Source organism: Brassica napus, chromosome C3, assembly GCF_020379485.1.
Source record: "Brassica napus cultivar Da-Ae chromosome C3, Da-Ae, whole genome shotgun sequence".
Lineage (NCBI taxonomy): Eukaryota > Viridiplantae > Streptophyta > Magnoliopsida > Brassicales > Brassicaceae > Brassica > Brassica napus.
Window position 1 is genome coordinate 11,547,735 of NC_063446.1, and position 27,077 is coordinate 11,574,811.

Below are 27,077 nucleotides of genomic sequence, written 5' to 3' on the forward strand. Positions count from 1 at the left end.
TTTCAAATCGGTATTTCTTTAAATTTGAAAAACAAAACAATCCATCTTTTCTTTAAAACAACAACAATTCGAGACACTAGTTCTATACTTCTATTACATCGTAAAACAGACCTCAAGTTAGTTTTATATAATTTTTAAGGGATGTTGTGAAAGCTATCAAGGATTGTACCTAAGACATTGATGTTACCGGCAGTGATATGTAAACCACTACAGTAAGACAATTTAATAAACATAAGGTCGAAATATGGTAATAATATGGAGGGCTGCCAAGGCTTCCATAGCTTCCCTCAGGGCCAGCACTGTTGAGTAAGAACTTTATTTTTTTTTTCTTTTAATTATCATTTCGTTAATTAATTATTTTGAAGGAAAAATGTTATATGTAGAATATTACATATGGTCACGAAATATTACTTAATCTGCTACATATCTATTATTTTCTACAAAAAGAACTGAATTTATCTTCTCTAAAAAATAAGTCCAACCATGATGTAAAAGCAGTAACTCTATCTATCTTTAGTTATTCAACAATTCGACCAATATTAATTATTTATGAGGTTTTTCATATACTGATGTGCCCACGTAAATTTCTATGTGTTCTTGTTATCCATACCTTGTTACTGAATTACAAAAAATGGTACTTTTTTTTTATAACCGCAGTGTGATCCCAAATGTTTTCTAGGTCCAAAGACTAATCACTACGAGGTCCGCAGGATCCGCGTTTTTTTACCACTTAAGGCACTCTGGGTGGCCAAGGGGAATCGAACACATGGCGGTACTCACAGCTGTGAGCCCTTTACCACTAAGCCAAGACCACTTGGTACGAAAGTTTTTAATTTATTCTTAAAATGGTTTTGTTTTTCAATTTTAAAAGCGTTTCGCTTTTGTCCTTCATTTTGAGGTTCCATTTTGTTTTGTTTTTTTACTGATATTTAATTTCATAAAAGGCAAAAGTGATATAAAATCAGTTAAAATAGGAAATTAAATAAAATAAAGAGGATTGGAGAAAATGTTAGACAACAGATCAAAGATACGCTTGGAATACAGAACGAAGGAGGTATGGGGACGTACTTAGGAATTCCAGAGGATATTAACAGATCTAAATGTAAACTCTTTGCATTTCTCAAAGACAAATTGATGAATAGAGTGAACGGATGGACGGTAGATGGCTCTCAAAAGGAGGAAATGAAGTTTTGATTAAATCCATTTTGGTAGCTCTTCCGACATATGTTATGTCTACATTTCTACTACCGATGGAGATATGTGAAAACCTCGCAAGTGCCATTGCACAATTCTGGTAGATTTCGAATCCCCTAAAAAGAGGAATTCATTGGGCCAAATGGGAAAAGATCTGTCTACCAAGGAAGGAGGGCGGCATTGGTTTCTGTGTGATCCATGAGTTCAGCCTGTCTTTACTAGCAAAACAACTATGGAGGCTAATTCAATATCCTGATTCGTTAGTGGTTCGTGTGTTAAAGGGAAGGTACTACCACATGAGTTCTCCTTTGAGAATAATCTCTGTCAGCAGCTCATCCTATGTGTGGACCAGTATTTTAGCTGCTCGAAAGCTACTGCTATCGGGTATTAGGCAGAAGGTACATTCTGGATATGAGGTCAAGGTGCGGGAGGATCCTTGGATCCCTACAACACCAGCTAGACCGGCTCACCCTGCAGCCCCAGTTATGCACCCGAATATGAGAGTCAGCGGCCTTATTGATCAGGAATCGAGGCAATGGGATATTCGACTACTGGAGGATTATGTTGCCCCTGCGGATATACCTTTTATAAGAAGCTTAGCCATAAGCTCAGATCATCGTTGGGATACTTCCTGTTGGAGCTACACTAAAAATGGTCAGTATACCGTTAAATATGGATATTGGGTAGCTCGGAACTTATTGAAGGCTGAAGAAGAGAAATAAGTAATGGAGCTCACAATAACAAAGCTTCAAGCCTTTGCTTGAAAAATAAAAGCGCCTCAGAAAATTTGTCATCTTATATGGCAATTGATAACAGGTCATGTAGCTGTAACGAGAAATTTGATACGGCGTAATATGAGATGTGACAACTATTGCCCATGATGTGGAGAACCAGAAGAGTCTGTCACTCATGCAATCTGCGAATGTCCACCAGCCCTACAAGCTTGGGCCCTATCAGCAATACCAACAAGTCCATATACCTTTCTGATGCCGAGTGTCTATGCTAATATGGATTATCTATTCTGGAGAAAGAACAACATTGTCGAGCCAAGATTAGACAGGGACCCTGGGACCCTTATCCCTGGATAATCTGATATATTTGGAAAGCCCGAAATGATAAGCTAATCAGGGGAATAGATAGAGACCCATTGGAGCTAGTTCATTATGCAGAAAGTGAGTGCCAAGTATGGTTCAACGCTAATGAGATGGTGTCACCTATTTCACAAGTACAAAATATTGAGGAATCCCAAGTCTTAAGCTTGGGTAATATATGCATGATAGATGGGTCTTGGACATCTTCATCACAATTCAGTGGGTGTGGATGGATATGGATGGATAGTTTGGAGAAGGGTCAACTTATGGGCACCCGGAATAACCCGAGACGAGAGTCTGCATTGCATTCAGAAGTGGAAGTGCTACGATGGGCGATGGAGAGTATGCTTCAGTATTCAACATGTCAGAGTTTTGGGACGGACTGCAAAGATTTGATCGCTATGATTAAGGAGCCCCATGCTTGGCCAAACTTTGCAACAGAATTGGAAAGGATATAGACTCTGAAGATATGCTTTCCGGACTTCAAGATCACTCACATCCCACGAGCGGAAAACCATATTTCGAACTTTTTAGCTAAGACTACGAGGTCGTTCTATAGAGATTTATGTTTTATTGGTTGTTTTATTCCGGTCTTTCTACCCAGACCACCTCAATCTTGAGTAATAGAATAGTCTTTCGTTGTCAAAAAACCAAAAAAAAAACTTTGCTCTCTGGGTGTTACACTATCGTGAAAAATTCTATCTTTATTATGCACATGCGCTACTTTATATTAACTTATGAACCAGCAGGTGTAACCATTTTATCGTTATTGCCATATTATGTGGATTCATAATCTTTCAATAGGTGAATATTCTTTCCGATTTAAACTCCCTTAGAGAACGACAGAACGTCATATTAAAATTGAAATGTATAAAACATTTATTCGCATAAAACACGTTATTCTGAAAATTCTGAATATCTATTGTTATTGGTTTGGGGAGGGGAGTGTTATTGGTTTAAAAATTCTAAAGAAATTATAAAATTCTGAAAATCTATTGTTATTGGTTGGTGGATCCATAAAATTTTACCAAAATCTATTGATATTGGTTATAAGATTTTTTAAATTCCATTCAAATCTTTTGTTATTTAAAAAGTTCAGTTATCGTTGATTTTGTAATCTTATTAAAATCTATTATTATTGGAAGTTAGATTTTTTATATTTTTTACTCATAATACCAAACTTTGAAAATATCATGTGTATTTATAAGATTCTTGAAATCCATGTAAAAAAATATACACATACAAGCTCAAAAATTAGAATGTTGTTTCAAAATTAACGTGAACACACCAAATGGGATCATTATTATTATAACAAAAAGAAGAGAATTAAAACAAAACTGAAGAGAGAAATGATTATTATAACAAAACTAGGGGTAGGCACTTTACCCGATATCTGAAGTTGCACCCGTACCCGATCCGAAATCCGAACCGAAGTAGCAAAATATCCGAACGGGTATTGAATTAGGAGAGATTGGATATCCGAACCCGAACAGGTAATATCCGAACCCGAATGGATATCCGAAGATAACCGAACATATGTATAATTAACCTTATATTTCTAGTTTACATCTCTCATTTTATATAAAATATTTATATTGATACTACAGATACTTTAAGTTCATATGATATACATACAATTACGGAGAAAATGATTTGTTTTTCACTTAAAATGCATGTCAAACTTTTTATTTCAAGAATTAACAAAAAATTACATCCAAAATTTAAAAACAATAACCAGATTAATGTTTTTTTAGTTTGAAAATGTTATGTCTAAATCTATTAACCATTCAATCTATTAAAAATAAAAAATTAGTTAAGTGAAAGTTATAAATTTAAATACGAGAAATTTGAGAAATGAAAATTTTAATATATTTTTTTTCAAAATCGAAATATCCGAACCCGATCCGAAATAACCGAATCCGAACTAAAAATACCCGAACCCGACCCGAAGTACAGAAATACCCGAACGGATTCTACACCTCTATACCAAAATACCCGAAAATCCGAAATATCTGACCCGAATCCGAACGGGTACCCGAACGTACACCCCTAAACAAAACTATGAACACACCGGTTTTGAATGATACCGAGTAACAAAACCTAAAAAATATCTGACCATAACACAAAGAACACACCATCAGCGTTGTGTTATGTTTATTGGTATCAGATTTTCCGGATAAATACACACTATACCATAACACAAAAAAACAAATCCCAATAAAAAATATGCCTTACCATTATCGTTGACTTCCATTTTCAACTGATCTGTCCACAATTACGTGATATTAATATATATGGTTTACGTCAAAAAAAAAATTGGAAATTTTCTAGCAAGATTCTTATACATTACCTTATAAGAAGACGCTTTTTGAAAAATATATTATGCAAATCCATAATAATCAATAAGATCTATAGAAATCAATACAAAATATTTGATAGAAATTTAGAAAATATTTGCTAACTCTACTTAACTTTTAAAAATCTCTCAACTTTTAAAATCAATAAACTATTTCCAAATTCTGATTCCAATAACCCCTCCTAAGTATCAATTCATTTATTTCAATTAATTGCAAGTACAAAACAAGTATAAGTATGAAAATAAAAGTAACTATTTGGTGTTGTTTGGTTTGGTATTCGTGGTTTGTTACATGTTTCACTTTAAAATAAGAAAATTTTCAAATTATGGTAGAATAACTCGTTTATACGATAAATGAACTAAAAATAGTATGTTTATAGAAACATCTTAATTTTATTTACTGGATGTGAATGAAAGCTTTTTCTCGTTCCCTCTTAATATTTTATATTATCAACTTAAAAAAACATATGAAATAAGGATTTTTTTTTATAAAAAACATTGTTTAGTTTGGGATTCTAACTAACAAAAGTTTCCGCAAACTCATATGAAAATTTTAATTAGTGAAAAAAATTAATACTATTTTTTTTATCAAACTAATAATAATTTATAACTATCAAGTAACTTATAAGTAGTTCATAAGTAACAAGTACTAAGATGAGGTAAATAACTTGCAAGTACACCATTTTTAACAAGTATTAATCCTTATATGAAAGTTAATTCACTTGCCCCTCAATAAATGTATTAAATACTAAGGAAAAACATTAGTTCAATAGTACTCATTATAAATAAATATATTACAAAGATAGACGCATTCATGAGGCCACCTATAATAAGACAAACACCAAAATTGGTATAATTTCATCTCTAACATAATATTAAATTTGACATCAATTCATCTGGTGTAACACAATTTATCCCATCAAATATTAAAATTACATATTTTATTATGTTTCATTTAATAATATAGTTTTATTATTATTATTAGTTAATTTAAATAATATGTAATATTATTTTTAGTGTAAAATTTAATGTTATGATTAGAAATAAAAAAAAGTATGACAATAAGATACAAAATTTTGATGTACTTTTAACTTAAACTTTCGTGGTTGGATATGTCCTAAACATATATATGATGATAGTTTGTTGGTAATTTGTAATTATATATTTTTTATTAATTAAGAAGATTTGGGTTATGTCCTAATTTTTTTCTAACTTCATCCACCGGAGCATTTTCATCTTCACTTCATATTTTACTCTAAAATGAAGTAGGAAATTGAGTAATGAACAAAAAAATAAGCATTACTCTATAAATGGAATAATCTTCTATTTCTTTTGTCCTTTACTCTATTTCCATTTTATTTCGAAGTAAAATATAGAGTGTGGAGGAAAATACTCTTAATACTTGATGACGTGATGTAAATAATTATTTCAGTATAAATAGAATTAGAAGCACAACAAACCAACTCTTTGAACGACACCACTAGCTTGGTATATTTGTTATTTTCCATTGAGGTTATGCAAAAAGTTTAAATAACTTCTCATTACCGTTTAAATTACATTTCTACCTCGAAACTTATGTGAACTAAGGTTAAGAATCGAGTTTGATAATCTGCAAAGACCATATATTTGTTAAAAAGTGTTATAATCATCTTAAATTGTTAAAATATTCGATTTTCTATTGACTTCGAAAGTTAGACTCGATATAAATTTGGGAACGGAACCAGAGAAGGTGGAACATAAAAAAAAAAGACATTCGAAATGTTGGAAATGAAAACTTGGAAATAACCCAAATGAGATTAATTTCTAAGGCTCAAATGTTTAAACCAATTAAAAAGATAGTTTAAAATCATAAAATACTGAAATTAGTATGCATATAGCTAGAAATGTCAAGTGGACGGTCAAACTCAAGTTAGAATACTGTTTTCAGTTTGGTCTGGTTAGTTTAGTACTCGATCTAATTGAATCTCTGAATCATTTGAGAGTGCACAAATTAAAAAAGAGAGAGAGTAAAGCTCGTATGTGAACAAAAGATAAAAAAATGAGATGAAAATCAGAAAATAATATGATAATTACCAGAAAAAATCATCGAAATCTAGAGTCTCTAAATCGTTCATGGAATTAAATTATAGAATTAAAATTTTGTAATAAAATTAAACTTTTTAGAATAATATGAAATAATACTTTTAGATGATTGGATAAACTTGTAGAATGTCGTAGATTGGTAATATATTATAAAATATATTAATAATTACTAGAATATTATTTCATATTATTACATATAATATAATGTCATAGATTTTATTTTATAATAATATTATTATATAAAATAAACATTATTAGTAAAAACTTATTTTTTGTTATTGATTTATAACACAAGTTTGTAATATATAAAATCTAATAATAATATCATGAAATCCAAATATATATAAAATTGATTCATTATATAATACTTGTAGAAACTCTTAGTTATTTAAAAATAAAATATGCTATTATTTATTTAATTAAGTAATATAATATATTTAATCCAACAATTCTAAAAAAAAATCTACTCAAACAGCACTTATTTACTTGATGTATCTTCTTTTGTATATTTACATGGAAATGTAGTTTATGTTTTTGCGTTTTGTTTTTTGTTTTCTTTTCATTACGTTTTTCTTTATTAATAAAATATGCGTAGAAGAATGTGTATTAATTTCACTATTATGTAGGTTACCAATCAACACCTAAACATGCCTAACTACCTAACTGTGGAGAAAAAAAATAGAAAAATGTCCCCAAGTCCAACTATATTAATTTTCTTTAAATGATTTGGTTACATGGGTATTACTCCTAACTTCATCATGATATCAACGTATTCCTACAAAAAGTTTTTAGCAAAATGCATTTATATAAACTATTGAGCTGATTCGTAGTTTTCATGTGGTCTTGCTGTGATGTCACACTACAACATAATCCAGAGGCAAGAAACAAAAAATAAAAGAGGAAACAGATAGATAGATAGTTTTTATTCATTACTCCATCCATTTTTTAATATAAGTTGTTTTAGAATTGTGCACATAGATTAAAAAATCATTAATTTTTTATATTTTCTAAACAAAAACATCATTAATTATTTACCTAATCACAAATCAACCAATATTAAAATAGAAGATATATTATCATTGGTCATATAACATTAAATGTTAATAAATTTTCCATAGAAAACCGAAAACGTATCTTTTATTTTATTTTACCAAATTTTAGCATTTATACAGTTTAAATACAGATCTTGAATTGAGAATCGAGTTAGAACCAGAGAGATAAATGTGATGATGTCATTTCCAATGAAATATTCACATTTTTTTAAGGCTTCATCAGCATGCCTTTGATATATTCCAACACTCCATCTACATCTACCGTCCATGCCACTGATACTGGTGAATATCCCACCCATGGATTGCTCCCATTCCATCTAGAATCCAATCAAAACAGCCCTTTAGAGAGAAAGGTCTAAAGATTTTTTAAAAGTGTTTATTTGTTTTATGAAGAATAATAATAAGACCTCTTGAGGCCTTGGTCCATGAGAGTGTGGCCAACACATATTCCTTGAGTCTCCACCCTAACAACGCCTTTCTTATACGTGAATAGATCAGGCCGTACTACAGCCACAAAGCTGACCGGGTCATGGAGGTAAACTCCTGAAACCAGCAACAATAAACATTTGGAATCAAAACTTGCAGCTTCATAAGACCACAGTTTATTGCTTTATACCGTAAACACCATCAGACTTGACGTGCCAGTCTCTATAAAACTTGCACATGTCACTTAACAACTTAGCGTGTTTGCCCTTGGAGTCACGCAGGGCTAAGAGGTCATCATCTGAAACATGAGAAAGACAAAACAAACACTTTGCTTTCAGCTAATGTTTAAAAGGAGATAAGAGTTGGAGAAAGTTTTCTTCACCTGTTAGTTTAAGTTGTGTTGTGATGTTTATCCCAACAACAGTTATATCAGCACCACACGTGAACACAACATCAGCTGCTTCCGGGTCACCATATATCTGGCATTATAGAGTAGCAAACCCACAAAACATTAGATTAATAGAAGATTCAAGAAGAGGTTTAGAGGGTGTGTTGTACATTGGCCTCAGCTGCAGGATTGACATTTCCCAAAGCAAAGAAAGCTCCACCGAGTACAACAATTTTCTTCACCTTACTCGCAAATGAACTATCTCGCTTGATGGCCTAAAACCAAAACAAACCGTCACCCAAACTGAGTTTAAAGATTAGAGAAAGAGATTTTGTGATTCTTTACTATTGCAAGGTTGGTTAGAGGTCCAAGGGCGAGGATGGTGACTTCACCAGGATACTCGGAGACCTTCTCAACTAGAAACTCAGCTGCACTTTTGTCACATTTCTTTCTACTAGGAAGAGGAACAGAGACCTCTCCTAGTCCGTTTTTACCGTGCACAAAATCAGCAACACGTGGAATCCCACCCTGAGTCAACACAGCAAAGCCATTAGTAGAGCTTATAGAGTCACCAAAAAAAAACGGTTTTGAGATGTAAATATTGTAACCTTTAAGGGTTCGGAGCTTCCTTCTGCCACAGGAACATCAGGGAAGCCAGCAACCTCACACTGTACATACCAGGAGATCAAATACACATCCCAATAACATTTAAAAAAAAAATTGTACCAACAAAAAATGCATTGTAAAAATATTTCTTTTTTTTTAATATTTACTAAATAGCCTAGACGCCAGCAGCCCCCAAAATCTGAGGCCCGGCCCTGAATTGTACTGAGGTGTTAAGTGATGGTTTGTACATACCAGGAGTAAGGCGTTGCGGGTAGCATCTTGTGTAGAAACATTACCAAAGACGGTAGTGAGTCCTAATATCTCCAGCTCTGGTGTTTGAAACGCCATCATTATCGCCATGCTATCATCTAACCACACAGTAATAATGTTAATAACCATTTCTCAGATTCTCAAAATCAACTTACATGTCTCCATAATCAAATCCATTGGCAAGAAACATTAGTACTAACAAGAATTACACAAGCATTGAGCTCAAAGATCCAAACTTTACAACCAAATGAGCTCAGATAGACAGATTCAAGAGATCACCACGACTAAGCACGGAGCTTAAAGATCAAAACTTTTCAACTAAATGAGCTCAGATAATCAGATTCAAGAGATAACAAGAGCTTCTTAACTAAAGGGTATTGCTTTAGATTACGATTGGAACAAAGTCAAATACTAAGAAACTCTCAGACTAAGCAACAAGATCCGTTGACTAGAGTTCATGTCTATACAAAACTCACCGATTCCTGGGTCTGTATCGATAATGAGCTTCTCCCGCTTAGGAGAGACACCCAAAACGTCGCCGTTTGAGATCCCACCGTTGCAAAACTCCATAATTTTGATTTCTCAGCAAAAAGTTAAAACTCAGCAGATGAACTTTAAACCCAACTGAAACTCTTTTCGATCGCCGTGGGCAGTTTGTTTCCTGATTTGTATATACGAATCAGGTCAAAAAGGCCTGACCTTTATGCGAAAATATACCTCAGAAAGGTAGAAACTTTTTAAAAGGACGAAGATTCAATCCATCCAGCTTTGCTTTTCTTATTTTTTTTTTATTTTTTTTTCTCCTTTATTTGTGGTGACAGAAAGATTACTTTCAATTTTACCTAACTTTCAAAGATCTTAACTGAAAACAAATATTTTAACTTTAGTTAAAGCCACCTTTTTATTTTATTTTATTTTTAACCCACAATACTATAATTATTTTCATGATAAACCCTTTTGACATGACTTTATTTTAGTTACTAACAAATTTCGTATAAAATTAACTAATTTATATTTCATAAACATTTTGAAAGTTTGTAAAATTTGATAATATTTGGTTGTTTGTAGAAAAGTGTTTTTTCCGGATTAAAAATGTGGAGTTTGGATTTTGGACACCGATATGGTGAAGAAAAAACGTTTATTAATTAGAAAGAATTAAAAGAATAAAATAAGGATCTCATAGAATAATAATAAGGCAAATCTCCAAAATAGCACATTTCTAAGTTTATATCACAAAAATAGCACTCAAAAATTAAAATGACCAAAATAGCATTTTATCTTTTGAAATTTTAATTTTTTTATTTTTCAAAATTTGAAACCTTATCCCCAAAACTTCATTTCTCAACTCTAAACTCTAAACCCTAAACTCTAAACCCTAAACCCTAAATCCTAAACTCTACCCTTTAACTTTAAACCCTAAATTTGTGACTTTTGATAAAATATTAAGTGCTATTTTGTGACTTTTGACCTTAGACGCTAGTTTGGCAACAAAAATTTGATTTAGTGTTATTTTTGTTTTTTTTCTCGTAATAATAAGTTGGAATATAAAAAAAAGAAGAATTATTAGGTTTAGAAGTTGGAAGGAGGGAACCTTTTCGTCAGATGTCGACTAAGCCAGTTGTGTCACCAACGACGCATTGACCAAAGTCTATAGAACGCACTTTGTATATTTCGTAAATAAAGGCCCAATATGCCTTGGGCTTAAAATGAAACAACCGTACATTTTTAAGTTTCTTTTTTTTCTCACCTTGTGACATTTAAGCTTTGATCATAATGTGTTTCAAAAAAACAAAAAAAAAGCTGTGGTCATAATGGCGTGAACTAGTTATGATTTCTCGAAAAATATTCAAGTGTGCAAGTATAAATTCATATGCATATGTTTAGGGTAGTTTATCTTTTGTTTCACCGCAAATTCCCTTAAAATTATAGATAAATTACAAGTATTTTTTTTTAATATTTTGTTTGTTGGTATCTAATATTTTTGTCTCTGTAATTATATCATGTCAAAAGAATCAAGTCTTTTTGTTCATAAAGAGAGAATTGACCCAGAAGTAGTCCTCGTTGAATAAACAATAAACCCAATAATGGGTTAATTAAATAGACTTCACTAAGAAGTAGTGGTATCTCACTCTGCAAGCACCATAATTTGGGATATGCACCCCAACTGCATGCAAACCAAGACAAGAATTTCGATACTTCTGATATATAAACAAAATTATGGATACAACATATATATATGGCTATAAATTATATAATCCCTTAGATAACAAAATCTCAAAGTAATCTCACGTTTCTAACAAAGTCACACTTGTTGTCGATATAACATCTTAAAATGTAATTTAAACACATCCGGGATAATAAAAATCCAAAACGAAGTTCTTGCCGACAATAAATCAATTATTAGATGGGACATGTCAAAAGAAAGCGTAAATAAACAAATAGAAAGCAAAGTGGGAACATGGGACGGACGGGAGAATCTTAGGGGCCGAAAATGGGTTTTATTTGGACCAACCTTCTCCATTATCTCTATTATTATCGAATAAATCATATATATAATCAAGGTTGTATGAGTTGTTTAAAAAATATATTTCATCGTTTCAACAACAAAATAACTTTAAGAAGGAGAAGAAAATACCTAATCATACGAAGCTGATTAAATACAAGTATTATAAATCATTCAATAACCCTTTTTCTTTCTAAAAGAGGCTTCGGATCCTGTTATTATGACTAGAGCACTGTAAGATTCTAATTATATGCACCATGCCCAATGTCTTAAGTGATTCTAATTATATTCTAATTATATGAATATAATCACATGAAGACATAAATGTACAAAGGATTAACAAAATTTATGATTGATCTAGTGATAAAGATGCTAGTCACCATGACAAAGATTAGGATAAAATGCAACTTGCCATCACTAATATAATAACTCCACGAATGAGAAATAAGAAACAAATATCATACAGTTTCATGCCAAACAGTTTAGGCAAATTCATTGTTTTATGCCCATATACGTCATAGAGCTTATAGTATAGAAAGGACGAAGAGGAGAGAGAGAGAAGGGATAAGATGGAGAGAAAGTGTACTAGTAGACGGTGACAGAAGATAGACTTCCAATTTGGCTTCTCTACCAAACTGTCTTTTCACCCTTCTTCTTTTTTCGCTCAATACGTTTTGAAGTCCCCATAGACATTTTGACACATTTCAAGATATATAACCTACATAAATTTATACATATTTCAAGATATTTGGCACCTATATATAATCTGAATATCATTTTGGATATGATTGAAAAGATTAGACTAACTGGATACATAAATTTATCTTTTAACTAAGTTTAGATTAGTTAATCCTAGAGTAAAAATATATTTTTACCTTTTAATAAAACTTATTTTGATCATTTTCTTCGTTAAATACTAATTTTGTGAAAATAAATTAAAAAATGCTATCATAGAGAATTTTTGTAATAAAAAAATATACATGAACCAAAATGGTTAGCGGGTATTTTATTTAACAGAGAACAAATATACATTTTTGCTGATTTTTTTTTGCTATTTGTCACAACTAATCAAAATTTTCATTTTTAGTTTTTGAAAATAATAAAGTTAGTAACAAAAAGTTTGGAAGAATGAAACCTTTAATTCATCCGATAGTTTACAACTTCAGAATTTTGGAATTGTCGTTTCTCCTTATAAACTATATCAGTTGGTTAATTGGTTTACGTAATTGAAATTCTGGAAAAATCATATAATATAAAATTAAATACTAAAAAAAAGAAATTTTATTAAATTTTGTGCATCAGCATGATATGGGCTCTGTACATAGTGTAGTATGATAAATCCCTCTCATTATCTCTGCCCGTTTCACCCCTTTATAGGAAAAAGCCAGTGAATCATTCTTCTTCTCCTCCAAAAACAGGTTAACAACAACACATACACATCTCTCTTCTTCGTTTTATAATCTCTCCTTCTTTTTCTTCATTTTCCGCCATTTCTGTTTTATTTTCTATTCTTTTTGGTTGCCGAGAAAACGCAGGAAAATAATTCTGCAGAACTCGGTGACCCATTCTCCCTAATTATAGTCTCGTTGATTGTCTTTTTCAGATTTTTGACGAATTCTATTGATTAATAATTATTAATGGCGGAAGAACATCCATGTCAGACGCCGGAAGGCCACCGTCTCTGCGTTAACAACTGCGGTTTCTTCGGAAGCTCAGCCACCATGAATCTCTGCTCCAACTGCTACGGCGACCTCTGCCTCAAGAACCAGCAGCAAGCTTCCATGAAATCAACCGTCGAATCCTCCCTCTCCGCCGCATCTCCTCCGCCGTCATCGGAGATCCAATCAATCTCCACGTCGACGATCGCGCCCGTCGTCAAAATTTACGCGGCGGAGATACAGATCCCGTCGACGGAGAAACAAATCCAGCAGCAGCCGCCGCAACGGCCTAATCGGTGCACCGTGTGCAGGAAACGGGTCGGGTTGACCGGGTTCATGTGCCGGTGCGGGACGACTTTCTGCGGGACCCACAGGTATCCGGAGGTTCACGGATGCACGTTCGATTTCAAATCGGCTGGGCGCGAGGAGATCGCTAAGGCTAACCCGTTGGTCATAGCCGCGAAGCTCCAGAAGATATGATCTGAGCCGTTGCTTGCGTTCACCGTGAAAATCTCCGTTTATCTCAGCCGTTCGTTATGTTAAAACATACTTTTATGTTACGGACATGTGTTACGTAAATAAAGGTTGAGACAGTTTTCATTCACCTTTTAATTATTTTCTTTTTCTTCCGGAAGAATTTTAAGTTTTATAATTGTGTGGCTTTATGCTTGTAAAAAAAAAGATTTTCTTTTGCGGAAAAAAAAAGAAAATATATAAAATTGTGTCTCGCTTTTTTTTTTCATCAACATCTCGCTTTTCTAATATTTATCAGCAACAACATTTCTTGACAAAAAAAGAACAGGAAAAAGACAGTTTCATCATCTTTCAACCGGTAGCTTGTCACTAGGACATCCAAGGCAATGACCTGAGGTACAATTGTCCACGTGTTGTTTATGATAAAGATTATAAACAGTAGCTTCGGGCCGAAACTGCAGTGGCCAAAGGTTCTAAGTGTTTGAAGATGAGGGTGAAGACGTTAATGGCTTGAGATTAACCCATTAATATGGAGCTAAGTCTGTGGACTCTAGAGACTCACAATAAAAAAAAATGTAACTACATGCAATTGAAATTAACTACGACGCAATCTAAGCTGGTTATCTACCTTGAAAGAGTTTGAAACTAGTTAAAATAAGTGTGTGATGACCATATCAAAGATTCAAAGACAATGGAAAATACTTTATCATATAACATGTCTTATTATATTTTCATATTTATTCCACCATTTGAACGATGAAGAAGGCTATTGTTTTCTTGTCAAATTTAAATAATGATTCTCTTTGCGTTTATATTGGATGATAGTTAAAAACGTTTCACAAATACTAAAATAAATTTAAAACCTCTAAAACATGTCTTTATCTTAATTAGATGCACACTTGATGAAGAATACTCTAACCAAGAAAAATAAATGTCGTATTTTACTTTCATTAATCCTGAAAATGTTAGAAATTTCGATAAAGTGTTGTAAATATCCAAATATAGGGATTTTAATATACGCATTTTTAATCTGTGACTATAAAAAGATATCTAATTGACATAAATTGAAAAAAAATATAAAACTTTATTGAAGATAGAAAATACATATAACATGAAACCGAGGAACCAAAAGGAGTTTAAATATCCAATCGGTTAGGGTTTGTATCAACCCGGTTTGGTTTTTGGCCTTTTTTTCATTTCCAGCTGTTTTTATAAAAAAAGAACCCCCTAAAAATGTTTTAATATGAAGAACCTTTTTTAAAAGGAGTTTAAATTAGAAACACAATGAAATTAATTATTTCAATATCGGAAACCGCTAAATCTAAAACTCACACGCACATAATCTCCTCGACCTAATATATATACATTCAGGCAGCTTCATACCTTTTCCAAGCAACAACAATACACACAAAGTTCCGACCATGAACATAACTAAAACCACTCCTTGGTTTCTTTACGTGTGCCTGATTCTTCTATCAGGTATCAATATATACCTTATATTTTCTTCTCCTTAATCTGCATATTTACGCTCATTGCTAAGTTGATTAATGAATCCCCACATATATAAATTGATATAAATAAAATTAATTTGTTATATCAAATTTCTAACGGCTCTAGGCTACAAAAGTGTAAAAGGATCGATTTCTCCATCTAGCGAGCCCACTAAAGATGGCAAGTTTGGTTTCAAACCGACAACGTTGTTTGTGTTCGGAGACTCGTACGCAGACACCGGGAACACACCAGTCATTATCTCGCCCTCATGGAGGTTTCCTTACGGAATCACTTTCCCGGGAAAGCCTACCGGCAGGTTCGGTGATGGTCGTATTTCAACTGATTATCTCGGTAATGAAAGTTTAATTTATTTAAAGTATTTTGGGTTAAAAAATCACTATGCTATTGCTAGTATACCACAATAGACTTTTCATCTTGAAAAATACAAAAACTCGACACCTGCAATTTTGGCTTTGTTCTAAATAGGTTACTGGTTCCACACTTAGTAGCTATTTGCGAAAACTCTGAAGTCTCTTACATAGATATGTCTTAGGTGTACATTGCTTGTTTTAGTTGTAAATGAAACGGTATTTTGGCTTTATTCTAAATAACTTCTTCTTTTTAACCTGATGTTCCATTAATTGTGAAGAGTGATATTTATAGATATTTTCTTGTTTAAAATGGTAACTTTATAATTTATATATAATACTATATATATACACTTAAATTACTCAAATATCACGTCGAACTCATTTACTTCTAATTAATAGTCGATTATATAGTTTACATTCTTTTATTTATTTATTTTTTTTAGTTTAGCAACCATTTTTGAAACTGTGTTGACTAAAACTAACTAAAATCTACTAAATTATTTGATTTTGTTTATTTCATATAATCGCGAAATAAGAGTTCATACGAGTTACACCAATAATATAATGTACATCGGTTGCAACTAAAAGTAGGTTTCTGCAATCGTTAGAAACATCTTAATTAGTCGTTACACCGTATTCAATTATTAAACGGTCATATAAACACATAAATAAAACCGTGTTATTATTTATTTGCGTGCAAACATACTATATGCAATCCCAAAATCAATAATTCATTACTCTGGCTCGTATTATATCATGTAGCCAAGTATCTTGGACTTAGAACACCGATTGCATATAAATGGAGGAGGTTCGCACTACCGAGACAAGTTGTGAATAAAGGAATCAATTTCGCATTTGGTGGAGCTGGCGTGTTTGAGACAATTTTCACAGTCCCCACCGCGAGTATGCAGATCAATTCCTTTGAACGACTTCTCCGGAAAAATGTTTACTCACCGGCCGATCTCAACTCTTCCGTAGCTTTTTTCAGCTTCATCGGCAATGACTATATCAAGTACAACATATTCAATGGTACCTCGCAGGTATACAAATTAATAATGATGTTATGATGGCTATAAAAGTTATCGGCTACTGTATTAACTTTTGTTGAGTAACACGATGAACTAAACATAAAAGAAGCTAGAAAATTATAAAGAGACTCGATTGGAACAAATACTCGTTTAAGATTTTTATTAATAATGTGAACAATAATTTACAATTTACAAACTTTTATTTATTAGCTTCAAAACCTCGATTTTTCTTTTTCATTGTTGGAGGTTTTTCTAAATCAAAATAGAATATTGTACGTAACGAAATTATGTTTTACCGGTACATCGGGATTTAAGTTTATGTAGCCTTGATATTGTCATAAGAAAAGAAAATGAAATGGCATGCAGGGCCGTCCAGCATTGATAAGGAGAGTTACGAAACAGATTTTGTTGGATGTAAAGCGAATTAAGGACTTGGGAGTGAGAAAGGTGTTTGTGGTTTTATCTCCACCGCATAATTGTGTGCCGTTATATTCCACTTCTAAAGGCTGCAACACTAGTAACCCGTTGACGAAGCTCCACAACAGTCTTATCCGTGAAGGATTGAGAAAACTAAACGATGAGAATAATGAGAAAAGCTTCCTCATGCTTGATTTCTACAAGGCTTTCATGACCATATTCAAGTATAGAGGAGTTCCAGGTACGTTGTTCTTTCATTCATTTTTTGTGTGTAACTATAATCCGAGATAACTCTATGATAGTGTTTATGAATAACCTCTCGGTATACTCTATGGTAGTGTTTATGAATAATCCGGTTTTATGCACAGTCGGATAAAACATTCGTTATTACCCTAAAATTTTAAAGAAATATTATACTTAGGTTCGCATGGCCTCGAATACAAATTTATCTTATTAAGATTAACTGATAAATTTTTATGGACATCTAAATCTAACATCCCACCTTGATCCTACTAGCTACTTTTTTTATATGGGAGTAATTAAACTAGCAATATCATATGATAAAAAATTCAATAAAAGAAAAGAAAAATAGGACGTGAAACAATGGATAGTTCAAGAATGTAAGTTTGTAACATACACATGTTTAACTTGGGCAGGAGTTTCGACATTTTCGGAACCATTGAAGGCATGTTGTGAGGGAAGAAAAGGAGGAAACTCTTGTGGAGATGTAGACATATACGGTAGAAGGTTATACAGTGTCTGCAAAGATCCAAAGTCATTCTTTTTCTGGGATAATGTTCATATTACTGATGAAGGATGGCGTTCTGTATTTTCTCTTCTTCTACCTGATTCACGATAATGGATCATGTATGTCTCCAAAAATTCAACTACTATGAGAAGGGATGAGTAGCCAATTCATATTTTATAAAGAAATTTCACATATAAAAGATCCAGTATATGAAACAAATGCATTTTTTTTTAAAAAGGGTTTTCATTCATGAAACATGAAACAATTGCATACTCATACGTTCTTTGTTGGTGACTTTAATAAAACGAAAAAGATGTGGTTATATGTTGTTATTGTTTACTATATCAAACTGGAGTTAAATCAGACTTTAGTTTAGGGTTCACAAGGAGTACATTTGTCTTAGAGTTGTTTTAGAGGATAGAGAAGACATAAAAGATGTGGTTAAGTTATCAATAGTACGTTGTTGTTGTACTCTCCTTTGCAAAAGGTAGAAAGCAGAAGCAAAAATCTAAACAAGAAGAAAGCAGACATTGAGAGTAAATAAATCGAAACTGGTAATATCTAGTGAAACCAACGTAAGGATCCAAGAACACGAAATAGCAAAAGCTCAGGAGCTATTAACTTGGACCTAAAGCAAGTAAGCTACCGAATGAAGAACGAGAGAGTTAAGAGTGTCAATGTTTCCACACGCTTTGGACTTGAGCCTTTTGGGTTAAGCGGAGTATTTCATTGGGTTTGTTAAAAGACTGCTGATTTTGGGTCCATTATAAAGAACTAATACTAAGGCCACCATAACAAGTATAAAATGATAGAAAGAGCAAAGATGGTTTTTGTTTCGGAAATTCTCCTACATTTGTGAGAAATACACATTATACATGTTTTTCATATAGTGGTTACAATTATTAAAATACATATAATTAAATATTAATACTTTATTAAAAAATTTAGGATCACATAAGTCTTCTCATGTCGTAATGTTCTCATTTGAGACTATCATTAACCCCCTTTTTTTTTTTACAATAAAATATTCACAGAGTCATATTAACTTTGTAAACCAGGTTGGTAACTCTGCATCCATGTGAACGACGATAGACGGTTGTTTCCTACCACTACGTGCTAAGCTATCCGCCCGTAGATTCTCCGTCCGAGGTACATGAACGATGTCTGAGTTGAGGAAACTTTTTCGTAGAAGCTTTATATCTTTCAGATAACTTTCAAATGCTGGTCATTTTTCTGGTTCCGAAACCATCTTCACAAATTGAGAACAATCTGTTGCAACCGTAACCTGAAACTGCCGTAAATTCTTCATACATTTCATTGTCCAAATCAAAGCTTCCACCTCCGAATGCAGAGGTGACCTAAAACTCCAGTTTCTTAATTGGGTTCTTAGTTTCGGACGGTTTTTAATTTTTCTTAGATTTTAACTAAGAAAAACTAAGAACCGTGTCTTAAATAAGAGATATAAAAACCATCTTTTAGCTGAAAAAGTGTAAAAAAACCTAAAAAAATATCAAATCATGAGTTAAGAACCTTAGGTAAGAGACCGGGGTTAATGATGACATGAGTCCATTATAGAATTATTTATTTATAGTAATATCAAACCATATATTTATGAATTGTTGCCATATGATAAGACACGTATCAACCTTAGTTTTGTGACTTTTTTTGTCTCACATTTTTATTATTTAAATGCAAATAGGTTAGTAAAATACGAAAAAGTGAAAAAGTTAGTAGTTGAATCCAATCAAGTATTTTTAAATATTATCATCATCATCAGATCGCCACTAACAACCATTGAATAACACAAAGGAAAGTTCTCATGCAATTTCGGAGATATTTGACCCCACAAAAGAAAATCAGGCGTTACTAACTTACTATATTATAATCTGTTATTAATATTAATATAATTATTATCGTTACACAACACACATGAAAACACTAGAGAGAGAGACAAGAGAGAACAGGATATTTACAAAAGCAAAGTCAACTAAACCTTCTCTCTCTCCTCCCTTATTCTCTTTTGCCGGCGCCACCGCCAGATGTTTCTCCGTCGAACCTCCGTCGTCCACATCCTCCTCTTCTTCACCGCAGCATCCTCTTCCTTAGTCGCAGCTCAGAACTCTTCATGTCCTCTCGACTTCTCCATCTTACAACCTTTCAAGCGTCCAAGACCCGATGGCTCCACCACCTGCCAATACCTCCTCCAAGGCCTCCGTCTGGTCTACTCTCACCACCTGCGTCAGACAGGTTCATTCTCACCGCCTATCTCCTCCGCCTCCTCTTGCTGGGACGCTTTACAGTCCTCCATCGCCGGGTTCCTCCCTCGCTTTGACGTCAGATCAAGATGCGGTTTCCAGACGCCGTGGATCTCTCAGGGGTGTATGAACATCACCACCAGGTCTCAGTTTGAAGCTCTGATCCCTAACTCAACGCTGAGCACGGCTGTGATGAGATGTAACCTCTCTCTTGAGAGTAATACTCCTTGTGCTTCGTGTACTCAGAGCTTGTCTGCGTTTCAAGCTTATCTCACTGGAGCTTCACTAGGAAACGTCTCCGACTGTACTGGCTTTTCTTCGATCTACGGCGCTGCTTTCGCTAACAGGTTCGGTCCTACGGATAAAGGAACTGCGAAATGCTTGTTTCTGCTTGATCTTGCTTCTTCTAGTGGCAGCGGCTCTGGTAAGAAGAAGGTGGTGAAGATACTAGTTCCGTTATTTTTTATACTTGTTGTAGCATCCGCTTTGATTCTATGGTACTATTTAAAGAGAAAGAGAGACTTCAAGATGAGGAGGATGAAGCTGAGGCAGCAGAGAGATAGTTTAGAAGCTGGAAGGCTAGACTCAATGAGCGAGAGCACTACTCTGGTTAAGTTCACTTTCGAGGAGATCAAGAAAGCCACCAACAACTTCTCCAGGCACAACATCATAGGCAGGGGAGGCTACGGTAACGTGTTCAAGGGAGTCTTGCAAGACGGCACTGAGGTTGCTTTCAAGAGGTTCAAGAACTGTTCGGCTAATGGAGACGCCAACTTCGCTCACGAAGTTGAGGTCATTGCGAGCATACGCCACGTCAATCTTCTTGCCCTGAGAGGCTACTGCACGGCGACTACGGCTTACGAAGGTCACCAGAGGATCATAGTGTGTGATCTTGTGAGTAACGGTAGTCTTCACGACCATCTGTTCGGAGACTCGGAGACTCACCTTCCCTGGCCTCTAAGGCAGACGATAGCTCTTGGGATGGCGAGAGGACTTGCTTATCTGCACTACGGCGCGCAGCCGTCGATCATCCACAGGGACATCAAGGCTAGTAACATTCTCTTGGACGAGAGGTTCGAAGCCAAAGTTGCTGACTTCGGGCTAGCCAAGTTCAACCCCGAAGGAATGACGCATATGAGCACGCGTGTCGCGGGCACGATGGGATACGTAGCTCCAGAGTATGCGCTCTACGGGAAGTTGACAGAGAAGAGCGACGTGTACAGCTTCGGTGTGGTGCTTTTAGAGCTTCTGAGCGGGAGAAAGGCGATTGTGACGGACGAGGAAGGGCAGCCTGTGTCGGTGGCCGACTGGGCGTGGGCCCTTGTCAGAGAAGGGCAGACGCTGGACGTGGTGGAAGACGGGATGCCGGAGAAGGGATCTCCGGAGGTTCTGGAGAAGTATGTGCTGATAGCTGTGCTTTGCTCTCACCCTCAGTTACACGCGAGACCGACGATGGACCAAGTGGTGAAGATGCTGGAGAGTAATGAGTTCACTGTTATCTCTATACCTCAACGGCCGATCCCTCTGGTGGCTTGTAGGGAGGAGATAGACCGGTCTGTTAGTAGCAGCAGTGGTTCTGGGAAGCTGACTAGCCCCACGGGTTATCAGGCCTTCTCCTTTGGAGCTGATGGACCTGGACACCAATGAGCTCTCTGTTTTTGCTGGTAACTTGTGAATAGTTGTTAGTGTGTACATTCATTTCATTCTTTCATGGTTCTGTCACTTAAGCATAAGATGTATCGCTCCAATAAATTTATCTTTGTGTAATGCTTTCCTATCCAGAGAATTAAGTAGAGATAATAGAAATCTTACATGTTCGTATATCGTTTTGTCCTTTACTAAGAAGAAGTTGTAGATGAACTTGGTCTATTAGACTCTTCAAAGCCCCCACAGATCACCTATGATAGGGCCATCACCTCCTGTCAAAGATAATCATATCTCACACACCATAGTTTCAGTTTAGTTATCAGCTCAGGCAAAACAAACTAGTGAATTCATATACAAGTATAATCCTTATGATTGATAGAGGGCGGCTTATACAAAATACATATACCATCGGTACACCCAGTCAGGGAAACTTCATTAATAATTGGAAATTATTAACTGACACATCAGCATCCTTAACATGATGAGCCTGCTTGTTCAGCAATAACCTATGGGAAGTTCATCCGCGGCTGTGGAAGAGACCCGAGTTTCAATTCATTAAACCGACAACCTGGTTTAACTTTTGAAACCCGAAATATATATCGGGTTTGGCTATGGAAGCCGAAACTCTAAGAACCGGTTTATGCCGTTACTTAGGGGGTTGCTGGGAGATAGAATTTTAAGAATCCATTGTTATTGGTTTAAGAATTTTTAAAATCCATTCAAATCTATTGTTATCCAAAAAGTTTAGTTATTATTGATTCTCTAATTCTAACTAAATCTAGTGTTATTGGGAGATGAATTCTATTCATTTTTACTCATAAGACTCAACTTTCAAAATATCATATGTATCCATGTGATTTTCAAAATCCTTGTGATAAAAATACTAGAAAACAAAAAAATTATTGTTACCAAATATCTATTGCACGTTAAATCTAAATTATATGTTCAAAACTATAATTCATTACATTTATATACTTTTACATTTTTTAATATATAATTATTTTTTAAAATATTATATTTTTTAATATAAATAATAATAATTACATTTACAAATCTTAATAATTTTAAAATATTTTTTTTAAATAGTTTCAAAAAACAATTTCGAATTTCAAAAAGAAAAAAGAAAAATTTCAAAAAAAAAAAATTAAATAGAAAAATTATAAAAATGTTCAAATTTCAAAAAAAATATATATAAAAACAGCTTTTTATTTTTTTTATTTTTTATTACTTATACATTTATACTGTAAGAGGTAAAATAGTCTTTTACATTTTTGATGAAACTTCTTTTGGTCATTTTCTTTTTTAATGTTCTTTTGTGACAAAATCTTTTAAAATGGCTATTTAAGAAAAAATTGTTCAATTTTGTATGTATCAATATTATTTTATTTTTAATTTGAAAGCAAAAAATAAATAATCATGCTATATGATTTAGAAATAAAGATATTCTATATTTATTTTACAAAAAATGATAGAAAAGAGGTAATATAAATTCATGAAAATCTATATCAATTTAAAAAAATTATGATCAAATTTCATAAGTCAATGTATATAAATTTTCATAATGCACATAACTTTTTAAATCTATCAACTCTCAAAATTCACAAACTCTATACAAATTCATCTTCCAATAACCCCCCCCCCTTAGTATTCGGACGATTCAGGTTCGGTTTGCTATATCAAAAAATTAGTGAAACGATAAATTAATAATTATTTGTTTTTAATTATAAAAACTTGAAATATAATTTAATAAGATAACATAATAATGTTTTAAAGGTATGTATATTATTTAAAATTCATAATTAATATATAATAAAATTTATGTAAATATAAACAAATATATAATTTTCATTCGTTGGGTGAGTCTATTCTAATTTGTAATACTTCAGAATATGTTAATATTAAAATACATATATATTTTACCATACATATTTCATTTACACTAAATAATATAATAAGAATAATTTAAATTTAAATTTATAAAATTTAATCAATAGAAAACTGTGAAAATAATTATTTTCTTATTCAAGATAATTTTTTTATTAAAATAATGAATTTAAATTTATTTTTTGTTTGTAAATTAATAGGTTTATATATTTTCTTATTATTAATTTATAGTATAATTAAGGGTTGTAAAATGCTTTTCTTAAATTTAGTTTTAGTAAGTTTGCATGATTCTTAACATAAGCATCCAACTTTGACGAAGATTTACAAATACTTCAGGTTCTATTTTGTACATTTTAGAAAGATCATAGGAAAAGTTTACGATACATATTTTAACCTTCCTAAAACTAGAAAGTAAGCAAGAATATTTTTTTTTTTTTTTTTTGATAATCCAGGGGTTCTCCGCTTCGCGGGTCATTCCCCTGGGCCCGGTCAAGCAGCGGTCCATTTCAGCCGGGAGGGCTTTACCTGGGCTGGATCGAACCCAGTACCGCTTTGGTGTCCAGAAGAGGCACGGTAGTTTCCGCATGGGGAGGGAATCGAACCCGGATGGTGGTTGCCACCACAGGCCCGTCCTGCCACTTGGACTACCTCGTCCGGACAAGAATATTTATTTTTATCCTTGTATAAAATTTATAATATACATTATAACTAATCTAGATCAACAGACGCAATTTTTTCTAAATTCAATTTTAATATTGTAAAACATGTTAAATATTCTCATGATTGTATTAGTTTTTTTTTCTATTTTTCGATTTATATACAATTTAATATTTTTATATCATTTTTAGGCAATTATATCCAACCTAATCTGACTAATTAATTCAAAGTTATAAAGAAACAAATTTATTATAACTTTTTTTTGTGTCATCAATTTTATAATAACTTATTTTGTCAATCTATACTATTAAACACAAGACTTTTTTTTTCAGAGATTCCTTTGGATTTTGAGAGTATTTACAGTAACGCCACTGCATTTAAATTTTAATTAAAACTAAATGGAATTCTTAAGCTACCATAATCGTGTAACATTATTTACTTTAAATACAATTATATATCAACACAATATTGCTAAAGTGTTACATATATATATATATATATATATTTTTTTTTTAAAAAAAAATTCTTAGATATTACCAAAATATTTTTTCTCACTGTTAAGTTATATAACTAATTAGGGTAAGTATTACACATTTATATTAATATAGTTGAAATTAGTATTGAACTTGGTAATTATTGACGAAATAATTATATTTTAAAAATTAGATCCATATTTGTAAATATATATATATATATATATGAGTAAGGCTGGGCAAAAAATTCGAATCCGAAAAACAGAACCGAACCCGATCCGAAAAAGTAGTACCGAACCCAAAACGAAATTGATTAAATATCCGAACGGGTTCAAAATTTTGGTATTTAAAGAACCGAATCCGAACCGAAGTATTTTGGGTACCCGAATATATCTGAAATAAATTTATATACCTAAATATATTAATTATTTTTAGATTTAATGTATACTAAAAACATCCAAAATATATAAGATACTTTTAAGTTGTCTAAAATATTTGAAAATATATACAAATAGTCAAAAATAAATATCTAAAATAGCTAAAATATATTCAAAACACCAAAAATACTTGAAATATCTATTGATTCTCTATCAAAATATTGAAACCAAACTAATTTATATGTTAAGTTTAGGTATTTTAACATATGTTATTCAAATTTATATGTGATATTTTATTTTATTAATAGATTTTGAGAAATTTAAAGTATATAATGAATTTTAAATTTTTTTAAAATTATTTAAATGGGTTATCCGAACCCGAACCAAAATTTAGAAATACCTGAATGAGACTAAAATCTTTGACCCCGAAACCCGAATAGACCCGAACCGAATCCGAATGGGTACCCGAACGCCCACCCCATTATATGAGCTAGAAAAAATGGGTTACGTTTTTGTTTTGTTTTTTTGTTATTGATGATTCAAACTAACGTTTACAAGCTAAACGACTTGGGAAAAAGAAAGAACAACCAAGGCACCAGTAGGGACCTTACAAACTCCAAAGGGAGACAAATAGAAATGAAACAGAGCATTAAAGAAAGAAGACAACTCTGTCCGAAAGACACTTTGGTCATAACTCCCTCACTACAGGGCTTCACTTCGGATCTGAGGAGCTAACCACACCGGACCAAACCGGACAACATAAGACTGGTGACGCTGATCCCTCGTAATGGGTTACGTTTTTGTTTTGTAGTAGACCCGAATGTTAAAATACACAAATAACGCTATAAATATTTAAATCGTATCATGCCGAAAATATGAATATAAGAAATCTATATATCTAGACAAGTAATCTAGATAGGTATATTCAATTCAGAAAATATTATGTCATAAATTCATATCTTGAGATATATATTGACATTATTAACTCATTTACTTGAATAGCAATCAAATCTACATTAACGTGGATGAATATCACTTTTGGAACACTCTCGACGGGATGTGGTAGCTCGTTTGGTAAGGACCTTGGGGGCCAATTGTCATGCTCCCGGGTTCGACGCCAGGCGGAGGGGAACTGCCCATCTTGTCATCAAATGCGGTACTGGGTGTTGAGCCTTGTCCCCAGCCCAGGTATAGCCCTCCCGGGTGAAGTGGACCGCTGCCTAACCGGGCCCAGGGAATGATCCACGTAAGTGGGGAACCCTGGATTATCAAAAAAAAAAAAAAAACACTCTCGCCATTTTGGTGGTACGTTCACCTCCTTTTTAGTTAAAAACATCTAAGCGTTCAACGCAAAACATATAACCAAAGGTAAGATAACTGTAAGCGCAAATCGAAATAATATCGCCTATATATTAATAGATAAACATTTAAAAAGTTATAATATATAGTTTGTACTAATTAAAAAAGTAATTTGCTGAGTTGTCAAGTAATTGGAAAGCTAATTTTTTTATATGGCGCTTTGAGAATCAATTGAAAATTTTGTTAGTCCAAAATTAATTTGCTAGATAATATTATATTATATAGTATGTCCATTATGGATCATCCATTTATCAAATTGAAATTATTATA

General features: G+C 33.0%; 4 protein-coding genes across 4 annotated transcripts; 3 read left to right on the forward strand and 1 right to left on the reverse strand.

Annotated features, from left to right (window-relative positions):
• Positions 1–7,840: 7,840 nt before the first annotated feature.
• Positions 7,841–10,244, reverse strand: LOC106388125 (uridine nucleosidase 1). The gene is made up of 9 exons (XM_013828123.3): positions 9,942–10,244; positions 9,448–9,563; positions 9,198–9,257; positions 8,935–9,117; positions 8,760–8,864; positions 8,584–8,680; positions 8,392–8,499; positions 8,183–8,318; positions 7,841–8,092 (listed from the first exon to the last, which is right to left on the reverse strand). The coding sequence occupies exons 1-9, from the start codon at positions 10,033–10,035 to the stop codon at positions 7,984–7,986; spliced, it is 1,008 nt and encodes a 335-aa protein (XP_013683577.2). The 5' UTR covers positions 10,036–10,244; the 3' UTR covers positions 7,841–7,983.
• Positions 10,245–13,195: 2,951 nt separating this feature from the next.
• LOC106388123 (zinc finger A20 and AN1 domain-containing stress-associated protein 4) lies at positions 13,196–14,368 on the forward strand. The gene is made up of 2 exons (XM_048752506.1): positions 13,196–13,386; positions 13,572–14,368. The coding sequence occupies exon 2, from the start codon at positions 13,606–13,608 to the stop codon at positions 14,104–14,106; it is 501 nt and encodes a 166-aa protein (XP_048608463.1). The 5' UTR covers positions 13,196–13,386; positions 13,572–13,605; the 3' UTR covers positions 14,107–14,368.
• A 1,124-nt stretch (positions 14,369–15,492) lies between these two features.
• LOC106388124 (GDSL esterase/lipase At2g36325) lies at positions 15,493–18,604 on the forward strand. Its single transcript, XM_013828122.3, has 5 exons — positions 15,493–15,579; positions 15,718–15,942; positions 16,725–17,002; positions 17,357–17,648; positions 18,064–18,604. Exons 1-5 carry the CDS (start codon positions 15,522–15,524, stop codon positions 18,264–18,266), a joined length of 1,056 nt encoding a protein of 351 aa, XP_013683576.2. The 5' UTR covers positions 15,493–15,521; the 3' UTR covers positions 18,267–18,604.
• Positions 18,605–20,056: 1,452 nt separating this feature from the next.
• LOC106388122 (probable LRR receptor-like serine/threonine-protein kinase RKF3) lies at positions 20,057–22,231 on the forward strand. Its single transcript, XM_013828120.3, has one exon. The coding sequence runs from the start codon at positions 20,195–20,197 to the stop codon at positions 22,055–22,057; it is 1,863 nt and encodes a 620-aa protein (XP_013683574.2). The 5' UTR covers positions 20,057–20,194; the 3' UTR covers positions 22,058–22,231.
• The last annotated feature ends 4,846 nt before the right edge of the window (positions 22,232–27,077 follow it).

Bases quoted from the DNA above. Each gene is read 5' to 3' on its own strand.
- LOC106388124 (XM_013828122.3), top strand. From the start codon at position 15,522: ATGAACATAACTAAAACCACTCCTTGGTTTCTTTACGTGTGCCTGATT. The intron at 15,580-15,717 runs GTATCAATATAT...TAACGGCTCTAG, and splicing joins GTGCCTGATTCTTCTATCAG to GCTACAAAAGTGTAAAAGGA. The intron at 17,003-17,356 runs GTATACAAATTA...AATGGCATGCAG, and splicing joins TATTCAATGGTACCTCGCAG to GGCCGTCCAGCATTGATAAG.
- LOC106388125 (XM_013828123.3), bottom strand. From the start codon at position 10,035: ATGGAGTTTTGCAACGGTGGGATCTCAAACGGCGACGTTTTGGGTGTC. The intron at 9,564-9,941 runs GTGAGTTTTGTA...CTGTGTGGTTAG, and splicing joins CGATACAGACCCAGGAATCG to ATGATAGCATGGCGATAATG. The intron at 8,500-8,583 runs GTGAAGAAAACT...CTCATGTTTCAG, and splicing joins AACACAACTTAAACTAACAG to ATGATGACCTCTTAGCCCTG.
- LOC106388123 (XM_048752506.1), top strand. From the start codon at position 13,606: ATGGCGGAAGAACATCCATGTCAGACGCCGGAAGGCCACCGTCTCTGC.
- LOC106388122 (XM_013828120.3), top strand. From the start codon at position 20,195: ATGTTTCTCCGTCGAACCTCCGTCGTCCACATCCTCCTCTTCTTCACC.